Source organism: Haplochromis burtoni, unplaced genomic scaffold, assembly GCF_018398535.1.
Source record: "Haplochromis burtoni strain Fernald_Lab_line unplaced genomic scaffold, NCSU_Asbu1 Contig_401, whole genome shotgun sequence".
In the NCBI taxonomy this organism is placed as follows: Eukaryota; Metazoa; Chordata; class Actinopteri; order Cichliformes; family Cichlidae; genus Haplochromis; species Haplochromis burtoni.
Window position 1 is genome coordinate 478,080 of NW_024582762.1, and position 23,926 is coordinate 502,005.

General features: G+C 38.3%; 1 protein-coding gene across 16 annotated transcripts; it reads right to left on the bottom strand.

Moving 5' to 3' along the window:
* Positions 1 to 356: 356 nt before the first annotated feature.
* Positions 357 to 19,037, bottom strand: LOC102314536 (troponin T, fast skeletal muscle isoforms). Of its 16 annotated transcripts, none has more exons than XM_014340762.2 (17): positions 18,890 to 19,012; positions 15,042 to 15,136; positions 14,024 to 14,063; positions 13,897 to 13,910; positions 13,297 to 13,305; positions 11,580 to 11,708; positions 7,720 to 7,737; positions 7,429 to 7,449; positions 6,352 to 6,370; positions 6,196 to 6,241; positions 5,381 to 5,497; positions 5,193 to 5,270; positions 4,753 to 4,866; positions 4,530 to 4,639; positions 1,937 to 2,027; positions 1,678 to 1,718; positions 357 to 613 (listed from the first exon to the last, which is right to left on the bottom strand). In XM_014340762.2, the coding sequence occupies exons 3-17, from the start codon at positions 14,041 to 14,043 to the stop codon at positions 577 to 579; spliced, it is 864 nt and encodes a 287-aa protein (XP_014196248.1). In that variant the 5' UTR covers positions 14,044 to 14,063; positions 15,042 to 15,136; positions 18,890 to 19,012; the 3' UTR covers positions 357 to 576. The 16 variants fall into 16 exon arrangements, with proteins under 16 accessions (XP_014196248.1, XP_042068858.1, XP_005944493.1 ...); XM_042212924.1 differs by lacking the exon at positions 15,042 to 15,136 and adding an exon at positions 16,412 to 16,482 and having other exon boundaries at positions 18,890 to 19,001; XM_005944431.3 differs by lacking the exon at positions 15,042 to 15,136 and having other exon boundaries at positions 18,890 to 19,037.
* Positions 19,038 to 23,926: the final 4,889 nt, after the last annotated feature.

Genomic DNA, 23,926 nt, shown 5'->3' on the forward strand with positions numbered 1-23,926 from the left:
GTTAGGTAAACCAAAAGATCAAAGACAATCTTCTGTAGAGCTGAATTCTATTTTTGTGTTTCTATGAGTGACTTTCCTTATTTTACATACACTCATCACTCATCTGTTGATAGCACAAAGATGTTGATAATTGCAGTGTCTCTGAAGTTTCTTTTAAAGTCTGCTTGTAAAAACAACAATTTGGCCTAAAGCTGAAAAAAGTAATATGATGTGAAAATTACAAAAGGTTTTTCAAAAGTTTTTCTTCTTATTATTTTTTCATGCTGAACTTGCACAAGGTTCATCTATTCTTTTCTTTCTTTTCTCTATTCTAACAGACAAACTGAGAGGAGAAATGAATGCATTCACACAGATGATTGTTTAAAGTGCCACATGTTCTTTATACAAACAAAGCATAATTTTTATTGTTTATTTCATTACTTGAGCTAAAATTCTTGTGAAACTATCTCACTAAGGTAAACACAGGCACTAGCTTTGTTGTTGTTGCTGTGGATGTCATCGGGTGGGCGACTGGAGCTACTGCTGTGGCCGACTGAAGATGCCTCCTGCTCAGGCTGACTGGCACTGAGGGGCTGCTCACTTCCTGCGGCGTGATGCGGCTCCCTTCTTGCTGCTGCAAGGTGCAAAGTACAAAAAAATCCCCAAGAATCAGGTCTGTTCAATAGGCCTTTATGAATATCACATACATCATGCTAATGTGAAGTTACTGTATGAATACCTGGACAAAGACTATTTTATAAGCAGAGGTTTATTCAAGGGCTACATACAGCCCTATTTGCTAAATGTTTCAGACAAGTAAAACCATTTCCTGATAACCTTTTATTGTACTCCATGTTTCCCCCCTTTCTTTTAGTGTGAAGAGGTAAGAGTATATTCTAAAAATAAAAGGTATTACTGTACAGTATTTACCTTATAAATAAAGTGCCTTGAGGTGACTCTTTTTGTGACTGAAAAATTTTGTGAAACTTAATTGAATTGAAATTTCAAATTCAAAAACACACCATGAACAACAGTCGTCTTGCACTAAATTGAATTTATAATATGCAGAGGGTTAGAAAAAATGACAATAAAATTTCATTTCTTTGTAATTCAAACATTTTTTTGGGATCTAAAACTGTTGTGCGGCTTCTGCCCATGAATTAAACATGCTTAACAGGACTGAAAAGCTTTAAGTCAACAGCGCCCTCTGTTGCTAAAACATGTTTTATGACTACTTTCAAAAAGTAACCAGAAGGCATGGATGTAGAAAAGTCTATGGGATTATATCCTATAAATGTCCTTACAGATGCTGCAGACTTTAAATCTACAGACAAAACCAAATGATGTTGCAAAAGGAACAAGGAAAAAGCAAAATATAGAGAAAGCGCCTGGCTTGCTATATTAGTTAAATCTGCAAACACATGGTGCACAGGCAGAAACGTATTCTTTTGTCAATTAAGAAAGCTCCATGTCCTTTGAGAGGACAAAATAATAAACTTACTTTATTTAGCATAAAATGAAATGAACTACTTTGTGAGTGTTTTTAATAGATTGAGTCAGGAAAAGGTCAAATCAGTGCAACATTACTACAAAAACAGATTTCTGTCCTTGTATGTCTCAATCACTCTCCTAAGAAGAGGGAATTTAGTAGTATTTAGTTTTGCTGCCTGATGTGGTCTGTTTATGTTCATAACTTACTGTTTCTGCAGTTCATCAATACGGTTCCTGAGAGAAACAACCTGAAAGACATCATCATTAGATACTTAGAAAACCTGTATGTTTGAACACTGAAATGCTACTTGTTATTGTTGTGGTAGCACAAGTGACACCAGACAGGAAATGATGAGAATGATCTCAAAAGAGGTATTAATCGAATGTGAAAATATCTGACCCTACCTTCAGGTGAAAAAGACAAACCAGGACATTTGGCAACCAATACATATCTTTCTTTACCAACCTCATATCTTTGCCTCTTAAGCTTCTCACAGTGGTCGTATTTTATTGCCTCGAGGTTGTGCAGCCATTCCCACAGCTCTTTTGCCTTTTCCCTAGCAAACACAAACCAAGGATTCAGTCTTATGGCTAAAGCAATAAAAAAAAAAGCAGTTTTCATCTTTACCAAACAGAGTAAGAATTTTTCACTTAGCTTTTTTGTCAATACTAAAGAAGTGCCACGTGAAAATTCACCACAAGCTGCTCTATTTTTGACATAATGGTAAAGAAAAACTATTCTGAATTTTAAAAAAAAATTGAATCCATTTTCTTTTGTTTGTTTTTTTCAAGCATTTTAAACATTCAAATACTGCATCCTCAGTATGAGGCTGCGAGAACAGCAGGGGGACTCAACTGAACGATGACATAAAAAGACACATAAGGAAAAGGGGAAGTGGGATGGAAGTGGGTTGCAAAGTTGCTTGCAGTGCTAAACAACTGTGGGCAGACTAGAAAAGCCTAAATAGCAAGGCCTGTATGCAGGGCTCTAGAGTGCGACCAATTTGGTTGCAAATGCGACCACATTTTTCAATGGTGCGACTAAAATAAGTCTTAGGTCGCACTGGTGTGACCAACTGTTCAGTAAAAAAAAAAAAAAGTCTCCGCAACTCTGAAAGTCTCCGTGTAGTCAACAACAGACACACATTATGCCCCTATCGTGGTCTAAACCAATCACAGATAGCCAGGGGCGGGACCTCTCTGATTGGCTGTGGTCCAGATAGTCTTGTTGTCTTTCGCGTGTACATTTGAAAGTGCAGGGCAGGCGGATAGAAAGAGGTGAGTAGCTTGAATAAAGTGATATCGATTCAATCCTGAATCGACTTCTAAATATAAATATATTTTGGGGCTAAAAGCCGACAGCTCACTGATTCTGAAGCGTTCGTGGGTCCGCGCTTTGTGTTTCCTCTTTTTTTGTGCTAGATTCTGAGCTGCAGGTTTTGTCTCTCTCCAACCAAAATTCACTAAACCAGCAGCAAAAAAAAGATCCAAACTATGCTTCACATTTGATAAATGTTCCCTCTGACTTTCGCTGTTTGCTTCGACCACGCTTCCAATCACACTTCAAGCACAGCTCTCTCTCTCTCTCTCTCTCTCTCTCTCTCTTTCTCTCTCTCAGTGTACTTTAAGAACAGTTTCCCATCTAAAAATCTGTCTTCTGCATTATTCATTTACTTATTACCCACCAGTCTACCATTGTTTACAGTGCTGTTGGCCGCTGTCTTTTTTATTTTTTTTACTTAAATGTCCTTGGACAAGAAAGCCTAATTTCTGAATATTGCAGAATATTTTTAAGGTTATCTGCTATAAAAAGCCAGGCCAGGAAAATTGCCTTCATGTTTTTCTGTGTTTTATTCTCAGTTACTTTGACACAAAGGCATCTGCTGTGATGTTCACAATTCTGATGAAGTCTCACATGTATCAGCACTGATAAATGACCAGAATTATAATATTTCTGACTGTCTGAAGCAAAATTGATTCGAATCAAATTGGGACCTTGTGAATCGGAATTGAATGGATTATAGAAATTAGTGATGATACTCAGCCCTAGTGAGTACCCTTGGCCCGACAGAAGTGGATGTAGTGGATGAAAAATTTGTGCTGATACGCCTAAGAAAAGAAGTTAGGCACACCAGTGCAACCGTGGCAAAAAGTTAGTCTAGAGCACTGCCTGCATGAGATTTGGATGTCCAGAACCTGCTGTGGGTGGGCACTGTGATCAGGTAATCTGATTGAGTTTTGGCTGAGCTTGACTTTGTGTGTGTCACAGCAAGGCAGTGACTATTTTTAGAACCATGTTCATTTACCATTTTGGGTTGAGTTTCTGGGAGAATTCTAAGATAATCTTTTGACAAGTTATTGCTTTTAACAGTGCCTGATTGCATTGTATGTATGATTGTAAAGATACGATACTGCTTTTATAAAGCGTCTCTGAAAGTCAAGAAAACATGAGAATTGTAAGAAATTTGCCTTAATTTTTGAATATAAATCTTTACTCAAAATGTGCACTTGTTATATAGCATATAAAGAGCTCAGTTAGTTTTAATCTGTGAAATATTTCATGGTAATCATTCATAATAATAATGGATTGGATTTATATAGCGCTTTTCATGGCACCCAAAGCGCTTTACAATGCCACTATTCATTCACTCTCACATTCAGACACTGGTGGAGGCAAGCTACGGTTGTAGCCACAGCTGCCCTGGGGCAGACTGACAGAAGCGAGGCCATCACCAGTAGGCGGTAGGGTAAAGTGTCTTGCCCAAGGACACAACAACCAGGAAGAGAGGCCGGGGAACGAACCAGCGACCTTCCGGTTACAGATGCGCTTCCCAACCCCCTGAGCCACGGTCGCCTCACATTCATCTTCTTCATGTTGAGTCAGCTGCTGTTCCAATCTATCTGTTGCTCATACATTTTAAAAGAACAAATTATTGTAGGATCTACTGTTGTTGTGATGTGGAGCTATATCAAATAAATTGAATTGAATTGAAAAGAACAGTGAAAATGAAATCAAATATCTTCTGTGGGTTTCCTTCATTTGTTCCCCTTTTTGTTACCTCAGCTTGTCATCACTGAGATTATCGACTTTCAGGGGTTTGCATCTCTCTGCAAGAACCTTCTTCTTCTTTTCTCTTTCAGTCTGCTTCTTGCCTCTTCTCTGTTCAATCTAGAGAAACATCACACACAATTAAAACTGTAAGTCTGCACAATTATTTAGCTGGCTGCTTTGTGTGAAGCTGTAGCAAAGATCTGAAACTTAATAAGTGAAACACATGGTACCCTCTGCAGGTGGCTGCTTAAGCCCGATCCCATGTTTGTCAGTGCTATCTTCTTCTTGGCATCATCATCAGCCTTTCTCTGAGCGTCGGCCTCCTCCTTTCTCATCCGCTCAGCCTGCAGAATGAATTTTAAAATTTGATTATTACAGAGCAAAAGGGAAAAAAAACAGCTTTTCTGTTTATACTGAGTTTGTCCAAAGGATTTTTGAAATTCCTGAATGAAATTACGGCTGCAGTGAAATATGCAGCATATTTGAAAATCTGAATAAGTAGCAATCAGTGTGTCACTACTCTTTTTTTCATCTGTATCCTTGCCTGCTGCTGAAGATTAACCAAACTACTGGAATCATTAATTACTTGAGAGAGTGACCAAACTGTTAAAAGAGATTTGTATTTTGTTCTGATTCACACCAGATCAAAAAGAGACAGTTTTATGCATACCTCCCGCCTGGCCTGCCGCTCTTTATCTTGCTCAGCGCGAATCCTCTGCTGCTCAGCTCGCTCAGCACGACGCTTCTCCTGAAAACACAAATCAAAATACTTGATGGTCCTGCAATGCTTATTGACAGAAAAATACCATTACATATTCTGGGTTCATTCTGTAATAAATAATTGGGATGCAATCTCACAATTCTCTCCTTGAGAGCTATGAGTTCCTCTTCTTCCTTCTTCCTGCACTCAAAGTGAGCATCGATCAGTGACTGCAGCTCTACAAGATCTTTGTTTTGACGTTTCTTTTGGATATCCTGTAAGACAAGAACGGCATGAGGCTGCCTTCATAAACATGTACTAGCTGTGATCATACATGACACAGCTGATTGCTAGCCCAACACTATTAGAGAACCGTAAATTAGTAGCAACAGACCCTTATAAATTCAAATTATATACATGGCAGATTACACTGTGTAATAATTGGAAGGTTGCTGGCCAATTGCTGGCTGCTCCAGTCTGCATCTAATACATTCATCAGATATTGAGCACGTGCTATGAGGTTAGATAGAAAAGAAAAAAAGGAAAACAGTGAGTGAATGGGTATGAATAAGTGAATGAGACATGTTGTATGAAGCGCTTAAATAGAGTAGAAAAGCGCGATATAAGAACCAGTACATCTACTCAAATTGTGGGGGATGGCCCATTGGTCACACACAGAGTCACTGCAGGTGGAGCAAGGCCCATGGGAAAAAATATGGACTCAAACCTGAGTAATTATAATTTTTGTTTATATTAAAAAAAATAAAACTCTACTTGAGCTATTAAACTGACTTTTACTTTAGAAAAAACAAACCTGGTTCTTTAAAATGGATTCTTCTTTTTGTACAATGATCAAAAGTGTTGAGGTCTGGTTTTTAGTTTTGAAGTGAGACAAGCTCTTATAGGACTTAAGTTCAGCTTTATGTATAATCCTTTTCTGGCTTCATTTTAACATTTTAACAAGTCAGCTTACATCAAAATCCACTTTCTCGCCATCTGGGATCTTCGGAGCAGTGGGCCTGTAAAATAAAGTATGAGAGGTATAAACAAATAACGTAATTTATAGTATATAAATGTACAGATGCTAGCTATGCAAACGCCTCAGGTTCAAACAATAGTGCATACTTACTTAAACTTTGGCTTCTCTTCTGGGTTTTTGGCACAGAAAGAAAAACAAAAACACAACAGGGACAGGAGAGAGATTGAAATATTAGACATATAAATGTAGAGAGAGTGTAGTGTCTAAAGTGCTGCTAGTTAATTAGGGAAGAAGATCCAAGTGGACAAGCTGAGTTATTTCTGAGGCTGCAGGTTGTTTCACACCTCCAGTAGATCATTGTATAAGAGTGAGTTTTAATTGTCCAATACTTTCCATTAACAGTGACCCAATTACTGTGCATTAGCTTCTGATTTAAGTAGCCTAATGTAATTACACAGCATGAATTGTGGGAAATTTACACAGTGAGTTCATATGTAGCTGTTAAGAGTAAAGGCTAGAAAATTACTCTGTGCATGAAGAGATATTCAATAACAAATAAATTACAATTTTGTCATTTATGCATTATGAAAGATTATGTAAGAAAGAATTAGGATTAGTAGTAAAATATTTTACAGTCCCCTTATATTTCTGAGGTTTTTATAGAGGAAAAAAAGTAAGAATCTACAATATGATCAAATCTGTATTGCTTATATGACACCATTATTTATTTTTAAAAGTATGACAGAGCGTCACAGGTTATATTACATTCCACAGGCCTAAACTAAGAAACAAGAATGTTGATTTGATGTAGCATTTGCTGGTAAGCCCATCAGTGCACAGGAACGAGGCCACTGTAGTGTGTTACCTTACTTTTCTGTTATTTTTTTGTGCATTAGTGTGTAAATCAAAACAATATGATTTAAAAAGTGCAAATCAGGATCAGTATGCGGTGTCATAAATCAACACATAGAAACCTTTTATAGTTACATTTACTGAACATTTACTGAACATACATCAGTGCACACTTGTCACAACGAGGGACTTTGTATTTGTAACTGTTACTGTTAATCTTTTTTGTGGTAAAGACATAACTGGGATTGGGATGTGTGTGATTAGCATTTTATTTTCTTGCAGGAACCTACTATAAAAAAATAAAATAGAGACGGACAACATGGGGAGGGAAAAAACAGGCAAAGCAACATGGACTCAGCAGGAAATGCAAACTACCATCTTGATCTCCCTCCTCCCCTGGCAGGACACAATCATGCAAAAAAGAGAAGAAGCACAGATGAGTGGTGCAGCCCGTAACCATGACTCAGTATTAATGAATCCTTCAAACCCGTTCCTCCAGGTCACATTGGTCACCTGATGCACAGACTAAACCGAATTGATTAATTCTGCCTTTCTCTTCAAGAAAGATCAGAAAAACAATTATACATGTGTGAAAGGTCCCCAGCCAACAGGAAAACAAAGAACAGGTTCAATGAGAAGAACAGAGAAGAATTCAATTCTACATACCTTCTTCTTCATAGGCCTCTGCATGCAGCAAGCATCCAAAGCAAGAGCAGAACAGAAACCATTAGTGATTGGACTGGGCAGCCTGTTCCTGTCCTCTTCATGGTGCGCAGCTTATAAAGCACATTTACAATATTGGGGTGTTTATATTCATACTGTAGGCAGCAGCAGCCACTGCATAAGTCCCATATCATGGCATGCATTCATTCTAGATTAACGTTGCAAGCACCTGTTGTTTTAAGTTTTATTTTGATAGGCAGCTGACTCCATATCAAATCTTGGATATTGAATGTTCATGTTAACTGAGTTTTAAGAAAAGCTTTCAACACTAAAGAAATAAATCGTTATTATTTGAAAACCTTTGTAAATCTGTCTGAGAATGATTGCAGTCAGTTATGCAGACACTAAGAAACTTGCATATTCAATCTATGGATTACCAGAAGGATGATACAACTACACTGAAAAAAAAGGGATTGGCCACCTCTTGGATTTACATAAGCATCTTGCGTGTATTTAACACAATTGCCTCATGCTTTAAAGTTAAGTGTAACTATATAATGTAGAAACTACATGATATGCAGAGAGGGTAGATTAAATTGTTCATATCATGTTCAAGTGAAGTAAGTCAATAATATAGCAATGTTAAATCCCGTGACACTGCACGGGTTTCAGACTCGCGCTCTTTAGATCGTGGTTTCAGGAATGCATCCATCTCAGTCAAGTCGAGCAGCCACCACTACTTTTTTTGGTATACCAAAAAAAGTAAATTGGGTGGTTGTTACATTAAAAAAGTCTAACTTGTAATTTGAACACAATAATTTCATGTTACTATGAACGTAATTAAATCATGTAGGATTTGCATGGAATTCAAAAACTTAATTTGTTCTTGTTGAGACGACCTGATACAATCTAGTAAAAGTGGTTAGTTGCTGAACTCATGAAATTCACAAGATCGCACAAGATTTCAAACTGCAGGAAAATCAGTGGAGTTAAAAGAGGCAGAGAACTACACACACACCACGTGCATGCTATTGCTATTTATTGTGGATTAACCTGTCAAGGACAAAAACAAAAAAATTCTGCATCAAATACACAAAATCATTGCTTTCCTGTGTTTCCTAGATTGTTGGCATGGTGGTTAGTGCTGTTGCTTCACAGTAAGAAGGTCCTGGGTTCAAATCCACATTCTGCCTAGTTTGCAGTGGCTTCTCTCTGTGTATTCTGGTTTCCTCCCACAGTTAAAAGTCATGCAGTTATTAGGGTTAACTGGTGATTCTAAATTACCTGTGAATGTAAGTGTAAATGGTTGTTTGTTTCTATGTGATAGACTGGTGAGGTGTCCAGGGTGTACCCTGCCTCGTAACCTATGATTTCAGGGTTATTTCCCAGCCCTCCTGCAACCCGGAGGATGGTAGTCATTGTAAATCCATTCAAATTTTATGGTAACCAGGATCTAGACTTTGTTGAACATTATGTAATACGAAGACAACATGTAGTATTTAAGAGACCAAGTAGTATTGGGGTAAAAGTTATTGAATAGTGGTGAAATAAAATGACAAAATTGTGAAGGATTACAACATTCCAAGAGCTCAACTTACTTCATCTGAACATGTTTCAATCGCGTTTCAGGAACACAAAATGCACAGGTTTCTTGAATATGAAAAAGTTGTGTTGATTTAACTCAGTTGTTTAATTTTCTGCCAAAGCAAAACATTTGTGTGCAACAAATGTCCATTATTGAATCAAGTAAATCCAACATGGCCTTTTTTTCAGTGTACTTGAAAATGGTTAACTTGAAAGTTGCCATACTATTTTTACTCAACTGTGCCTGGGCCATGAAGCTGAACAAAAAATTATTAAATTGAAGCAGTACAGCAAGAGTTCATTAGTTCAACAATAGTACACCAAAGCAAGGGACTTCTGCAGTGACTCTGTAATGAAAGATTCTAAATTTATTCGAGGGCTTGACAATATGTTTTTGCACCATAATACCCCAATGTAAATGCTACAGAGCAATTTGCTGGTCTCACTCCACATATACACACAGAAAAAAAGAAAGCTAAACATGGACTGAAGAAAGGAAAAGAAATTGCAAATTGCTTTTACAGGCTAAAATTTCCCATCATCCTTTATGATTTGGTCTTACAGAGTGACACGAGTTTGCCAAAATGCAAAATACTGGAGAAGGTTATAAAAACAAAATGAGGCACTAAATGGATAGAAGACCATAGATGACCAAGGGAAACCAATTCATGTAAAAGCAGTGAATGTTCTTGTCCTCTCTTTCAAGATTTATATGCACAGCTCATGTTCCAAACACACAACAATATTGCTTAACCAGGACAATGAAAAATGGTTTTACTGTCTCTTCTAACACTGATGATGATGCAATTATAACTAGACATTTTAGAGAGCAAAATCTACATGTTTTCTGCAGTGCACTCCCAAAAGCAGTATCTACAACAAAAGGCCCTTTAGCATATGTCACTAGAAAAAGACTAAAGTGGAAAATGTATTGATATGTAAATGACAGCATTCATAAACTCAAGATTTTTCAGTATGCCAGTGCAACTCTTGTTGTTCTGTTTTTGAATGATAACATTTTGTAAAGTACATGACTGTGACCAGTATCCCATAGTGATATGTTACCTAGATTATAAGAAATCGTATAATCTAAGGATAGCACCAGAAAAGCACCAGTAAACTACACCTAAACTTGAATTGCTGATACTGCCTGGGAACCTTCCAAGAACTAAAACATATTCTGACCCTTTGTGTTTTCACCTAAGTCTAAACCCTGCAAACATGTTTAAATGTATACATATGTTTATATTTAAGAAAACAAAAGAGTCAAACACATCTCACATTTGGAGGAGATATACTGTTACTAGCTATGTTGTGGCTAATTTGACAATGGGTAACTAGACAATGGGTAAACTTGGGTAAGCTAATTCTGGTTTTCTAAAGATTTAAAAACCTGTTCTGCATTAAAAACATCCATTAATTTGATCTAGGTATCTTCAGACCCTCTTATTTTCAAACAGGGCAGTTATGAAGAGAAGGCAACACCAGTGGAAAGGGCTAAATGGAAGCTAAAGTGGAACTAGATTAGTCAACTGCAAAAATATCGAACCCAACAAGGCACCTGAGTCTTTTATCATCTGATTAATGGTGAAGTGTGGTTTGTTAGTCTTGTCTTGACATAACTGAGATCAGTGCTCCAGAGTATGTAAAAATCACATATGTAGTCTGGAGATGAGATATTATCAGTTTGTTCTAAAGGAATTTGAAATGTCTGTGTGAATGGAAAGTAAAAAAACAAAAAAACTTTAGGATGATTGGTGTTTCTGCTTTTTCACCGTTACAGTGTAAAAATAAACTGCATATTTACTTTGAAAATAATGAGCTAAGAACAACTTACTGAGCATTCAGAATTCATACCACAAAATCTAGCTGGTGCATAATAATCCACAAGTGGATTTTTTTTTTTGGATGTTTTAGTTATTTGTTATGTGTTTCATCCTGTCTTCCTCCCATCACATCTGGTCATGTCAAATGGCCCCTCCTCCCTAGGCCTGGTTGTGTTTGAGGTTTCTTCCTATTAAAAGGGAGTTTTTCTTTCCCAAGTCGCCAAGTGGGGTTGTTTGATTGATGGGGTTTGCTCTGTATTGTTCAGTCAATAAAAATGAACTGAATATTTCCAAATATAATATCAAAAACTTTAGTCATAGTGTTTGTCCTTTTGACTTGTCAGGCAGGATATTATTTGCAGTGTGTGGATGGTTACAGGACTGACTGTCCTATGGTTTAAAGTGCTGGATGTCCTGCAGAAAAAAGGTGACGGGACTGCCCATGCCACATACCTTCCTCCTCATGAACCACCTGCTGCACCACCTCTGGCTCTGGTTCTGGTTCAGGCTCTACCTCTGCTTCTGCTTCTACCTGGGCCTCCGCCTCAGGGGCTACTTCTACTTCTACTACCTCCTCCTGGGCTACGGGCACACAGCATGCACCAAACCACCGGGGAGAGGGAGGATGTCGGAAAAGGCCGTTAATGAAGACCATAGACATGACAGAGCCATTAGAAACCAAAAGTGAGAGAGTACTTTAGTTACAGAGAGGATAGTTGAGCGAACAAGGAACAGTGCTGCTGGAGAACAAAGAGAGAGAGAAACAGATGATGATGAAAAATAGTCAGTTGACCTTTCACACAGAAGCCATATCAAACTGTTGATGTATAACTGAATGTATAACTGAAGAACAAACATTCTGGCTCACAAAGATCATTTTAGGTTATCGATGTAAAAACCTATAGGCTATCAGATGATAACTGAGCTCATGTTTAGAACACCATGTTTTGCAATCTAATATTGACAAAATGTTAGATATTAATGAATTATTACTATTCTGACATTTCTGAAATATTTTAAAAGACACTGTCATGGCATTTTCAAAAACAAGAAAAACTGGTGTTTTACACTTGTTTTACATTATAGTTCCAATACTGTAGATTATTATGACATTATCAGTGTTAATGATAACACCCCTTTAGTTTTATCAAAGAACAATTTAAGCTTGTCTACACATGCTAATATACCTGAGCATGATAAACCCTACGAACATGTTTACTGCCTACAAAATGTTTCACAAATGTATTGTAGGAAAACTATGATCAATGAAAATAATGTTAGCATAACTTAATAAAATGTTTATTAAGTTAAGGTAACATTGCTAAACTAGTTTTTAGCTCTATCTTGTTAGTTAGCTAGAAACTGAAGCGCCTTGAGGCGACTTTTGTTGTGATTTGGCGCTATATAAATAAAATTGAATTGAATTGAAAACTAACCCGTCCAAAAGGTTTTCACAGATATCATAACATCCTATTATTAAATATCCCTTTGAGCACCACCCGATTTGCTTGTGATATTTGGATTAATAACTAAGCATTACGGTTTTCATCCAAGCAGTTTGCTACATCAGCTGTTCAAAAAATAGCTGTTGTGTGAATTAGGTCAATGACGGAGGTACTGACATTAACAGATGACCATGTAAACAAGTCACATGTCGAGAAAAATGTAGATAGCCGGATGCTAAAAATCATTTTTTCTTCCATGTGAGTAAAAACTTCACTCCGCCAGAGAAGTCACCCTTAACTTTGAAGTATTTGATTGAGAGTTAGATGTTAGTTATGCTGCAGTAACAAAATAAAGATAAATAAATATGGATTAATGAATGAATAAATAAATTAATAAATCAATAATATGCTGTATTTTTATTCCAAGTACTCCCAGATTATGAGTTTCTTTTTTTCTTCTACATTGTACATACATGAGAGAAGGTTCAGATGTAATAGCATTGTCACCCCAAATATTTCTAATATAACTAGAATAAAAAGTGGAAGGTTAATTTTGCAGATCCTAAATCCTGTTGGAATCCTAATTTCATCTATGCAGATGTTAGTATATAGTAATTTCACGGCTGGTGCCAACATCAAACACTTCAAATTAAGGGTAAAACAAACACTCAACAATTAGTACAGTGAATAAAGGTTGTGATGTCTGGCCGATCAGTTGTCTTTACCTTCCTCTTCTTCAGTTATTGAAAAAAAAAAATGGTGGGACAGCAGAAACAAACAACATTGTGTCATTTCATAATCACATTTAAATTTGAATTTGATCAAGAATCAGTCATAGGGGAAATGTTTAATTTGTATTTTAAATGGCAAAATGCAATATAATAAAGGCTTATGACATTATTCCCAGTGTAGCTTGGGACAAAAGGAAAGCAAGTGTCTCTGTGAAATCTATTTTCACTTTCAAGTTCAGTATATATGTGACAGGTGAAAAATAAAAGTAGCATATTCTATTAATGTTGTAACTGAAATATTTTGCTGTTTTCTATAAAATGTATTTATTCAATGTGTACAGTATACCAATGGATATAACAGAGGAATGTACACAATCAAGCATTGAGGCTCTAAAATGAGATTTTACCTCATCCGAAAGACTTCAAACAAACCAGTGCACTTACATGGGTAGCACACCTGCTAAGTTTGAAGTAGATCAGATGATCACTTAAGTAAAGTAAGTGAAGAACAGACAAACATACCGGCAGACGAACAGAGACTCCATGATTTATTAGCTAGATGAAAATGAACCAAACTGTGTGGTTGTCACTTACCCTCGATATTGTCCCTGAAACATGAAAAACACATCTTTCAAATATCAAACAAAAAATGTTTTTTTTTTTTTGATAAAGAGTGAGTTTAAAAAAGAAGAAGCATGAGTCATTATTGGTGGGCACTTACACTTCCTCAGTGTCAGACATAGTGACAGCAGACTTTACACCTGAGGAGAAAGACAAAGAGTGAGGTACAGCAGTGGGATTGTGCCAGTACAACAAAGTAAACCTGGGATTCAATTCATGGGAACATGAGAAAACAAGCCAAAATGTATATTTTACTTTCCAGGTAAATTTTGTTCGTATTCAGGAACTATGGAAAAACATCTCTGCATTTGCAGTGACATAGAGGCTTTGTCCACACTAGCCTGGATAGATTTGAAATCGGCGTTTTCATCTGAAAATGCTCCGCGTCCACACTAGCGTCTTCAGTCGTTTTCACAGAGTTGTGCATCGTCACTGAAACAGCCGAAAATGCTTGGGTTCTAGTACTGTGCATGCATGAAACGCAAGAAGATTCGACCTGCCTTATTTCTGTCTGCTGCTTATTTACTTTCCGGCTCTTTGAAACGTTGCAGCGAGTTTGTTAAATGGACTAACAACAAGGTGGAGTTGTTGCTCCACCTTGTACAAAGTTGTAAGAACAAAGTTGCAAAAGCGAGTGAAAGTTAAAAAATTTGAAGAAAAGTTATCTGGAGCATGTACAGACTCCAAATTAATCTTCAATAGGGCTGTCAAATTTGAGAGCAAACAAAACAACTGCTGTATAATGCCCTCCGCTATCTTAGTTTAATTGGTCACATGACGGCATCATATGACTAACATGCATCATCGTTTTAGAAAGTCTCAGTTTTCACTGTCCACACTGCGACGCGAAACCACCGTTTTCAAATGTATGTGTTTTTGAGAGCCTTTTCAAAATGTTGTGTTTTCCATGAGTGAAAACGCCGTCTCAGTGTGGATGGGAGGCCAAAATGGAGAGAAAACGATGCGTTTTCAAACAAAAATGCATTAGGACGTAGCCTGAGTTTGAGAATAACTGAGGTTATTCACTATTTTTGGAATTCTTCTATCTAATCTGTGACAGTTGTTCCTGTGCCTGCTTATAAGGTGAGAAAGCAGTCACATAGTGTATCTGTCCTTACTGTAGCATTTCCACACCTAATCCAGGGCTGTTTACTCAGCTGTTTGGAAGGTGTTATCCTCTTTGCAAGTTTGTGTTGATGTGTGAGAATTCAGTCTGCAAACACAGAAGATTGTCATCAGCGCTTATTATATAAGTCAACCAAGCCATGGGGTAGGGTGTTGGAACTCCAAGCCAGTGTATTCCTAGTGTCTGTCCCAAGTCTGGATAAATTGCTGCCAGAGGGTTTGCATTTGGAAGTGTATCCAGCCTAAAATGTTGGCCAAATCAAATCCATGGATTCTCCATGCTGGAATTGGTTTCCAGGTAAACAATGACCGCCTCTGGTGCTATTGGGAAACAGGGTGCCAGTGGAAAGTTTGCTACTGTTGGCTGAAGACAAAAGAAGAGGAAATGGAGGAGTTATGCTTGGAAGCAGCAAGAGAGAAGAAAAAGCAGGAGCGGCAAGGTGAGAGGGACTTCAAACGTAGACTATGGCTGGTAAAGGGAGAGAGGTGCCTGATATGATGGTGAGAAGACTTACAAAGTCCAAAACACATGCAAAGTCCAAAACACATGCAAACTCTGAAGCACATACAAACTGCAAAGCACGTACAAATTCCGAAGCACGTGCAAACTCCAAAACACAACGGAACTGCTCTTGGACGCTAGGGGCAGTGTTGAGCTCGATTTGCAAAATAAACGGCAAGTTTGTTGCAAACACATGGAGTTGGATACCGGCGGAAAACACCTGCAAGGATAGAACAACCACACTCATATATATTCAAATAATTTTTAAAAAAAAAGTTCATTTACCTGTCTCTACCACACACCAAATCTGGTCGTTGGTACTTCCTGGCTTGCGTAGCCACTAGGTAAGAAAAACTCAACACTGCCTCTAGTGTCCTGGAGCACTTCCGTTATGTTTTGGAGTTTTGGAATTTGCTTTGGAAATTGTACGTGCTTTGGAATTTTTAAGTGTTTTGGAATTTGTAAGTGTTTTGGAGTTTGTATGTGTTTTGTCTCTAGGGGCCACGGTAGAAAAGCATCAGACAAGATCACAAGTTTGAAGGTGAAAATCGAAGGCATGACATGGAATATAAATGACCACAAATGGGATGTCAATTAAAAGAGAAAGAGGAATTTGAAATGAGTTGAAATAAGTGGTATCTGTGCAGGATATGTATGAGGATGGAGACAGAGTAGTGAGGTTTGTGGTAGGAGTGACACCAGAGCTCTGGTCTCAGCCCCTTTTTGGGACCAGGTTTAAGAGAGTCTGGAGAGAAGAGGAATGAAAGATACAAGATAGAATACATGTGTGTGAATGAGAGAGAGCGAGATGGGCAGAAAGGTGAAAATGCAAGGAGCAGAGATAATGAAGGTAGATGGTACCTGGGGTCAAGATTAGAAATCAGTACATCAGAGGTACAACTCAAGTTGATGGTTTGTAGATCTCTAATCTCCTGCAAGGCAGGACAAAAAGAGGAACGCCTCAGATAAAATTTGTGGATGCAGTTTAAGACCACATGCAGAGTGTCGGTGTGACAGAAGAGGATGAAAAGTAGGCAGTACTGTACCGACCCCTAAAAGAAGTAGCCAAAAGAAGAAGAAGATGCTTGTAATATGAGCCATCTTTAGCTTAAAGATCATTAAAGGCTTGTTTTGACCTGTCTAGGATGTACGACACCTCTCACCCTATGACAGCTGGGATAGGCTTCAGCTCCCTCATGAGCCTACTGGAATATACTAGACACTACACATTAGCTCACTAAAAAGAGAGCAGTAAATCATCACTGTTTCACTTCACTTTTGAAGCCCCATTTTTGGATTGTTTTTAAAACAAGCTGCAACCCGACTTAGTTGATTTTACATTATAACAATCTGAAACTCTAAAATGGCAAAGGGTGTATGTGCATCTTAAACCAATCCACTTAAATCCACAGGCTAGATATTTATTTTATTCTCCTGATCTGTGAGGACATAAAAAAATTAACTTCACCTCCTCTGCAGAGGCAGAAATCCTTTAGCAGCTGGACAAATTGAATAAAAGTGAGTGCATCATAGTGAAAATGAAAAGTATGACAAATCAGTCAAATCAGATGCTAAATAAATGGGCTAAACAACTTCAAGCAAATGTCTTCAAAAAATATGTTTATGTGCTTTAAGAGTTCGAAAAGCATGACAAACAAAATCTAATGAACCCCACTGTGAAAACCTTTTAGGCCCTTTTGCAATGCTGAGGTCCAAACAACTTCCCTATGGTTAAACATACAAGGATAAGCTCTGTTGGAGGACTGCTACCTCTCTACATAGTCTATATTCAACTATATCATATTTGATATATAAAAAGTGTCTTTGGATGACTCTTTCACACTTAGTGTGGGCACAGCTGCAGAGGACCCAGAGGATTAGCTCTGGATCATATTTCTACCCATCAGCTGAGGAACAGTGTCCAAATAGCTTCTTTAATCCCTCGACTCCGTCCAGCGGGAGGATCCTTTCCAGTTAAACAGCCAATCTCCAGCCACCTCCGACAAATGAGCTCTTTGATCGACTTACAGCTGACAGCGGTCTCACCTCTGTGTGTCCAGCATTCATACAGCACATACCTACATTTCAGCGCTCTGTATATTTAGTGGATGGCGACTTCATTTCTTCAGTATGAGAACACTGAATGCTGAGAAGTCTTTCTGAGTCTTTCTGAAACTAAAACTTGGCGCTGAAACTGAAAGACTGACATAACAGGTGAGACGGCGGAGGAAAGTCGCATCCTGAGCCAATCATACTCAGATTTAGATTGAAATACCAACTTCATAGGAATATATAGACACATCACATCAGTCTGGGTGAGAGAAGATAGGTAGGTAGAAGATCAAACCTCTGTGTCTCTGAGATGAAACACCTGTTTGCAGTGCTTCTAAGAGTACAAAGGATATGGCATAATGACAATGATCTAAGATTAAAGAGCTACCAAGGCAAAATGCTTGATTAAATGCAGAAATCTAACAATAAGCATCTTCTCATCTACAACCTGAAACACAATGCTAAACTGGTGTACATGTGAGCATCTCTTCAAAAATCTTAATGTGTACATATTTGTGTGAATTTGTAAGTGGAATCAATGAAAATAAAAATAAATACCTGCTTGATGTTATGAGGCTCAGAGAATCTGCATATCTTTGTGGTTAGACCCCCTGATAAGCTCTAGGCTTATGTCCATTGCTTATTTGAAAGCCTCTCCAAACCACCATCACAGTATTATCCTGGAGTTACACTCATATCAGACATTTCAGAAGGACTAACTTCACATCTGAAGCCATGCTTCATCTCGATTGCAGCAGGTATGTTATTTGGGAATGACTGTAAATGTAACATAGATTAAATACTTAAAGTTGGAGTATCAAGTCCCTTCGCGTCTTCACAGTATGCAGTTTCTCGTACAACAAGCTGCTTAAACGTACTAAGTACAGCTGTCAGATTGCTTGAATGCATTTCTCCTACATTGCAAATGATGATCAGCTTTAGAAAGCACATACATTTTGTTTCCAGCTTTCATCTTACATAGAAAATTTTTTAAGTGAACTTCCCAATCAAATTAGCCCAAGAAATTGGACTCCAGCTCTTGATATGGACTATAAACCATCCAACACATAAAGTACACATGCAGTGAGCATGTCTATGTCCAAATGCTGCTTTGCAGTGTTTGAGGACAAACTGTTATCTGGTGTTTGTGACCCTGAGACTTCCTTCTCCTTCTCCGCAAATGTAACAAAACCAAAACCTCCAAAGCAGATATAAAAGAGCAAACAAAATCTCAGAAACCATCTTCAAATGTGAATCCAGGCTCTCGAGTGTCTCTTGTCATCTTACCTCAGAGATGAAGAGAAACTCCTCAGACGATGGAGATGAAGGTCTGTAAGGAACTGCAGGCTTCGCTCAGAGAATAAGTCCTTGTGTTATAGTATGTGATACTTGAGCCCATCAGGCCCTTATTGGCTGTGGGATGAGAACGAGGTGTGTGTGTGTGTGTAGCATATATGTTTATGTGTGGAGAAGGTGGGGAGGGTGTGGGGGGCCTGCAGCTATGACCCTGGAGATGGAGATGGGTGAAATACTAGGGATGGAAGAGGAGGGCTCAGGTTTTGGAAAGGAGCAGCTGAGAAGCTTCTGTTGCTAAATTTACAGTGATAGAAGGCTGAGTGTGGGGCTTACACATAAGCTTGGCATCCAGACAATGGAGAGAAAGTGTGTGTGTATGTGAGGGTATGCGTCAGCCGCTTCATCAGCCAGTCAGTAAAACAGCCAGTCAGAGTGAAAGAACAATAATAGAAGCGGGCTGCACACTGAATGCCCGCTGACAATCTGTCAGTTTTCTGTGATTTAAGGAACAATAAAAAAGACAATACTATGTCCTGCAGAACAAGCCTTTAATAAAACGAATAAACCTTTGAAAAACAGTTCATCAAATAGATTCAACAGACAAGATTTAAGGCTTTGTTGCCTGTTTTTGATAGTCATGGTAGTGTTGTTACTCCAGTTGTATAAACAAAAACATACCATTGCATAAGGGTGGTTTTCTGTGGGGGCGTGGTGAACCATGGATGTATAAAGAGAACTGGATAGTGTGCCATGGCACTGTGCTTTGCAGCCAATGTTTCCAACAGCTCAATGGTGCTATAACAGTAAAGAAAAACCCCAACAACTATTAACCCTAAGTCTTTTATTTTCATCCATCCATTTTCTTAAACTTGTCCAATTCAGGGTCACAGGGGGGATGGAGCCTATACCAGCTGTCACAGGGCTGTACCTCATCAGTCTAACACACAGAGACAGACAACCATTCATGGCCTATTTGAAATTCACTAAGCACACCCACAAACTACACCCTTTTTGGCTCCTACCTCAAAGCACACTGTGTTCTGTTGATCTTATGTGCTGCACAATAATGTTTAATATTTAGTATTTACTGTCATATTCCCATATATCATTGTGATGTTGTTTATTCTATTACTCTTGTTCTCTTCTGCTTGTTTTCTTTTTTCTTTCTCAGCAGGTGACCCAGGTGATTGATATATGCATTTTTTTCTTTTTTTCTTCTTTTTTTTCTTTTTCTGCTCATTCTGTTGGTTTTTGGTTTTTGCCCTTCTCCCCCGTTCCTCTTCTCAGCTGTTTCTCTTTCCCTCTTTCTTTCTCCCCTTCTTTCCCCCAGTCAAGTCTGTCCCGTATTCAGTAAGTGAAAATAAAATAAACAATAAAAGGTGAATCAAATGGACCATTATGGCAAGGCTGGGATGGTCAATTTGGTAAAGTAAATCCGTTGGGCATCTTTCTTTGCCTTTAGACAACAATTCTGATGGCAAAAGAGCCAAACGGGACAGGCAAAAAAAAAAAAAAAAAAAAGAAATTCACTAAGTAACCGAACATGCATGTCTTTGGACTGTGGGAGGAAGCCAGAGTACTCAGAGAGAATTCATGCAGACACGGGGAGAGCATTTGCAAACCCCACACAGAAAAGTCTCAGGCGGCTGGTGAATTCAAACCCAGGACCTCCTTTGAGGTGACAGTGCTATCCTGCATCACTACTGTGCCTCTCCTAGAAACATGAGCAATATATTCATCTGGCTTTCTACTCTTCATATTGTAATTATTTTTTTCAAGCTGGACTATGTGTGTAAGAACTTTATTTGCCACTCAGGCTGAATAAATTATACAAAATGTACTTAATTTTGACTATTTGAATTTTACTTTTACTCTATCAGTCATCTGTACTGTACTTTGCCAGTATGCTTGCTTCACTGAAAAATATGGACATGATTTTTTTTCAGTTGGTATCCCCAAAACTGTTAATGTCCATCTATTTTCGACTCTAGATCCAGTCTGACACAGACACTCCCAGACCACCTCCTCAGGCTCTTGTGTGGGGACATTCCAAAGCCAGATATGCTCATAATCTCAGCATGTCCTGGGTCTTTCCCGACCAGTTGAACAAGCTCAAAACATATCACCTAGGAACCATCCTAGTAGAATGCCGGATACCCTTAGCTAATCATCACTAATTGACCATGAGAGTGAGAAACAGGTACATTGTGGAGTAACTAAAAAGCAGTAGGGGCATTATTTATGCTTGAATGATTCATAGGATCATTCAAGCACAAATGTTTGTTTCATAAAGTGCTTAAGCGGTTTATGAAACAAACAAACAAATCAAGAAGTGGACTGAAAATGAATAAACAATCAGCTGATGTCCAAAGAAAACTTTGAAAGAAATTCAAAAAGCCTGAAAAACTACTTTATAAAAATAGAAATAGGAAAGAAAAAAAAACATGGTTTAAATGGACTCATGAATTTATCTTACCACTTATCCTGTACACAGTGTGCTGCCCGATTAGCTGCTTCTCAAGATATTAATAAATTCTGTTAGGATTCATTAAGGCCTCCAAGGAAGAAAGCCCTAATCCACACTGACAAATATAAATACATGAGTACCAGCAGAGTAATGAAGAGAAGTCTTACCATACCATACCACCTTTATTTATAAAGCACTTGTGGGTTTAGTTTCATATGTCATTTCCTGTCTGTCTCTCGATGTCGAGCCTGCGTGTGATGTTTTATTGTGAAGGTCTGCGTCTCATGTGAGTGTGTTCAGTTTTACCTCTGTCTCATCTTACTGATTGTTCCCAGCTGTGTCCACCACCTGTGTGTAATTCCCGTATTTCTCTGTGTGTATTTAAGTCGTAGTTGCTGGTCCGTCTGTGTAACCACCGTGTCTCGCTCGTGTGTTCACCCTGCTGTCTACCTTCGTCTGCCTCTGCTCGCCCTGCTTCATGTTCATGTTCTGGTTTCTACGTTATAGTTTAGCTGTTTCCCAGTATAGTTTAGTTCGAGCTCCATTTGCTGTTTGTCCTTATTTTGTGCTCAATAAACCACCCTCACTTCTCCACTACTGCCTGCGTTTGGATCCTCCTTCATTTCCTCCACACGGCTCATCCCACTCGCCGTGACAATCTCTTAAAAAGTGCCAAAGACCTCAGCAAATAAATATGTTTTAAGAAGAGTTTCAAACTCACACAATAAAGTGTGTTAGATTAATCCAGCTGAGATGTAACAAAGGCATGGATTACCGTCTCAAAAAGTTATTTTGGCTAACTGCCTCAAATGAAAAAAGCTAGTTCTTACAACAGTTCTGACCTGGCTTTCAAGTTTAGGATCTGCGTCTATTTTAACTCCCAGATTAGCAATGACCAGTTTAACATAATGTGCCAAGGAACCAAATCCACCAAAAACCATCACTTCTGTTTTTTTGCTCATTAAAATGTAAAAAGTTCAAAGCCATCTAGGCCTTTATTTCATCAAGACATCTGAACAGGGAGTCTACTGAGAAAGCATTTCTTTTTAAGAAGGATATAAATCTGAGAGTCATTGGCATAACAATGGAAAGAAATCCCATGTTTCCTGAAAATAGAGCCAAGGGGTAGCAGGTATAGAGAGAAAACAAGGGGGCAGTTAAATCTAAAAGCACAATAATAACACAGTCACCTGAGTCAGTTGCTAAAGACACATCATTAAAAACGCTTAAAAGGGCAGATTCTATACTGTGTAAAGCTGTAACACCAGACTGAAAAACCTCTAAAATACCACGTTCTTCTAAAAAGGTCATCGATTGCTTGTTAACTACCTTGTCAAGAAATTTTGAGATAAAAGGCAGGCTGGAAATAGGCCAGTAATTTGCAATAATATCAGGATAAAGTGCAGGTTTCTTGAGTAGAGGCTGAATTACTGCATGTTAAAGATTCACAGGTACAACACCAGAGCACAAACTGCTATTTACAATGGAATGTACAAATTGTGCTATAGTGAGGAAAACGTCGTTGAAAAATTGAGGAGGGAGAGCATAATAAAGGGAACAGTTTTTTGATTTGAAATCCAGTAATATTGTAATATTTAATATGATACCAGAAATTTATCTTTCTTGCACGTCCAGCTCTCCGACACTTTGTTCTGGCAGCACGGGTTGGCTCAATCAGCCAGGGTTCATATTTGGCTTTTCCTTGCCTAAATGGGACCACAGAATCCAAAACGGTTTGGCAGATTGAGTAAAACCATGAGCTAAGCTCTTCTGAATCATTATGGTCGAGCTGCATTAGTGAATAAATGACTGGATTTAAGCATGGCTAAATGATGACAAATGCTGATAATTCAGCAGACTTCAGTGCTTTGCTTGAGCAAATACCGTTGCAGGAGATATAAGTCATTAACCTCTCCCTGAGGCAGTCAGTGGTCCCCACGTCCCTCAAAACATCCACCATCATTCCCATTCCTTTTTTTTTTTTTTAAATGACATCAGAAACAGCAGTATGCGACATTACGTGATGGCAGAGGTTCAGTTCATCCTTTGTCATTTTTTTTTCTTTTTTTTTTTTAAGAAATAGGACAGGGGGAATGAATGAGAGAAAGAGGGGGAGAGAAAGAAAGAAAACCAAAGGGGAGAAGAGACGGTGAGAAGGGGGGGAAAAAAAACAAAAAAAACAACAACTCCTGGGTCACCTGTATGGAGAAAAAAAACAAAAAACAAACAAACAACAAAAAAAACAAACAGAGGAGACAGCAAACAACAAAGAGCAACATAATAATAGAGAAAACAAAGCACCATCACAATAAACTAGCTAGTCATAGATATCAATAGTTACTGAATAATAAACGATATTGTGCAGCATGCAAGATAGACAGCGCACAGTGTGCATTGAGGCAGCAGCCAAGAAAGCTTTAGTCCGCGTCTGTGAATACCCATGTGTACACCTGTGTGCATACCTGTGTGGATCAGCATGCTTGCATTCCAAAGGTTTCTCCATGTAATGATCTCCTAGGGAGTGTGGGGGGGCCACAGCCCCGTCCTCCAGGGTGTGAAGC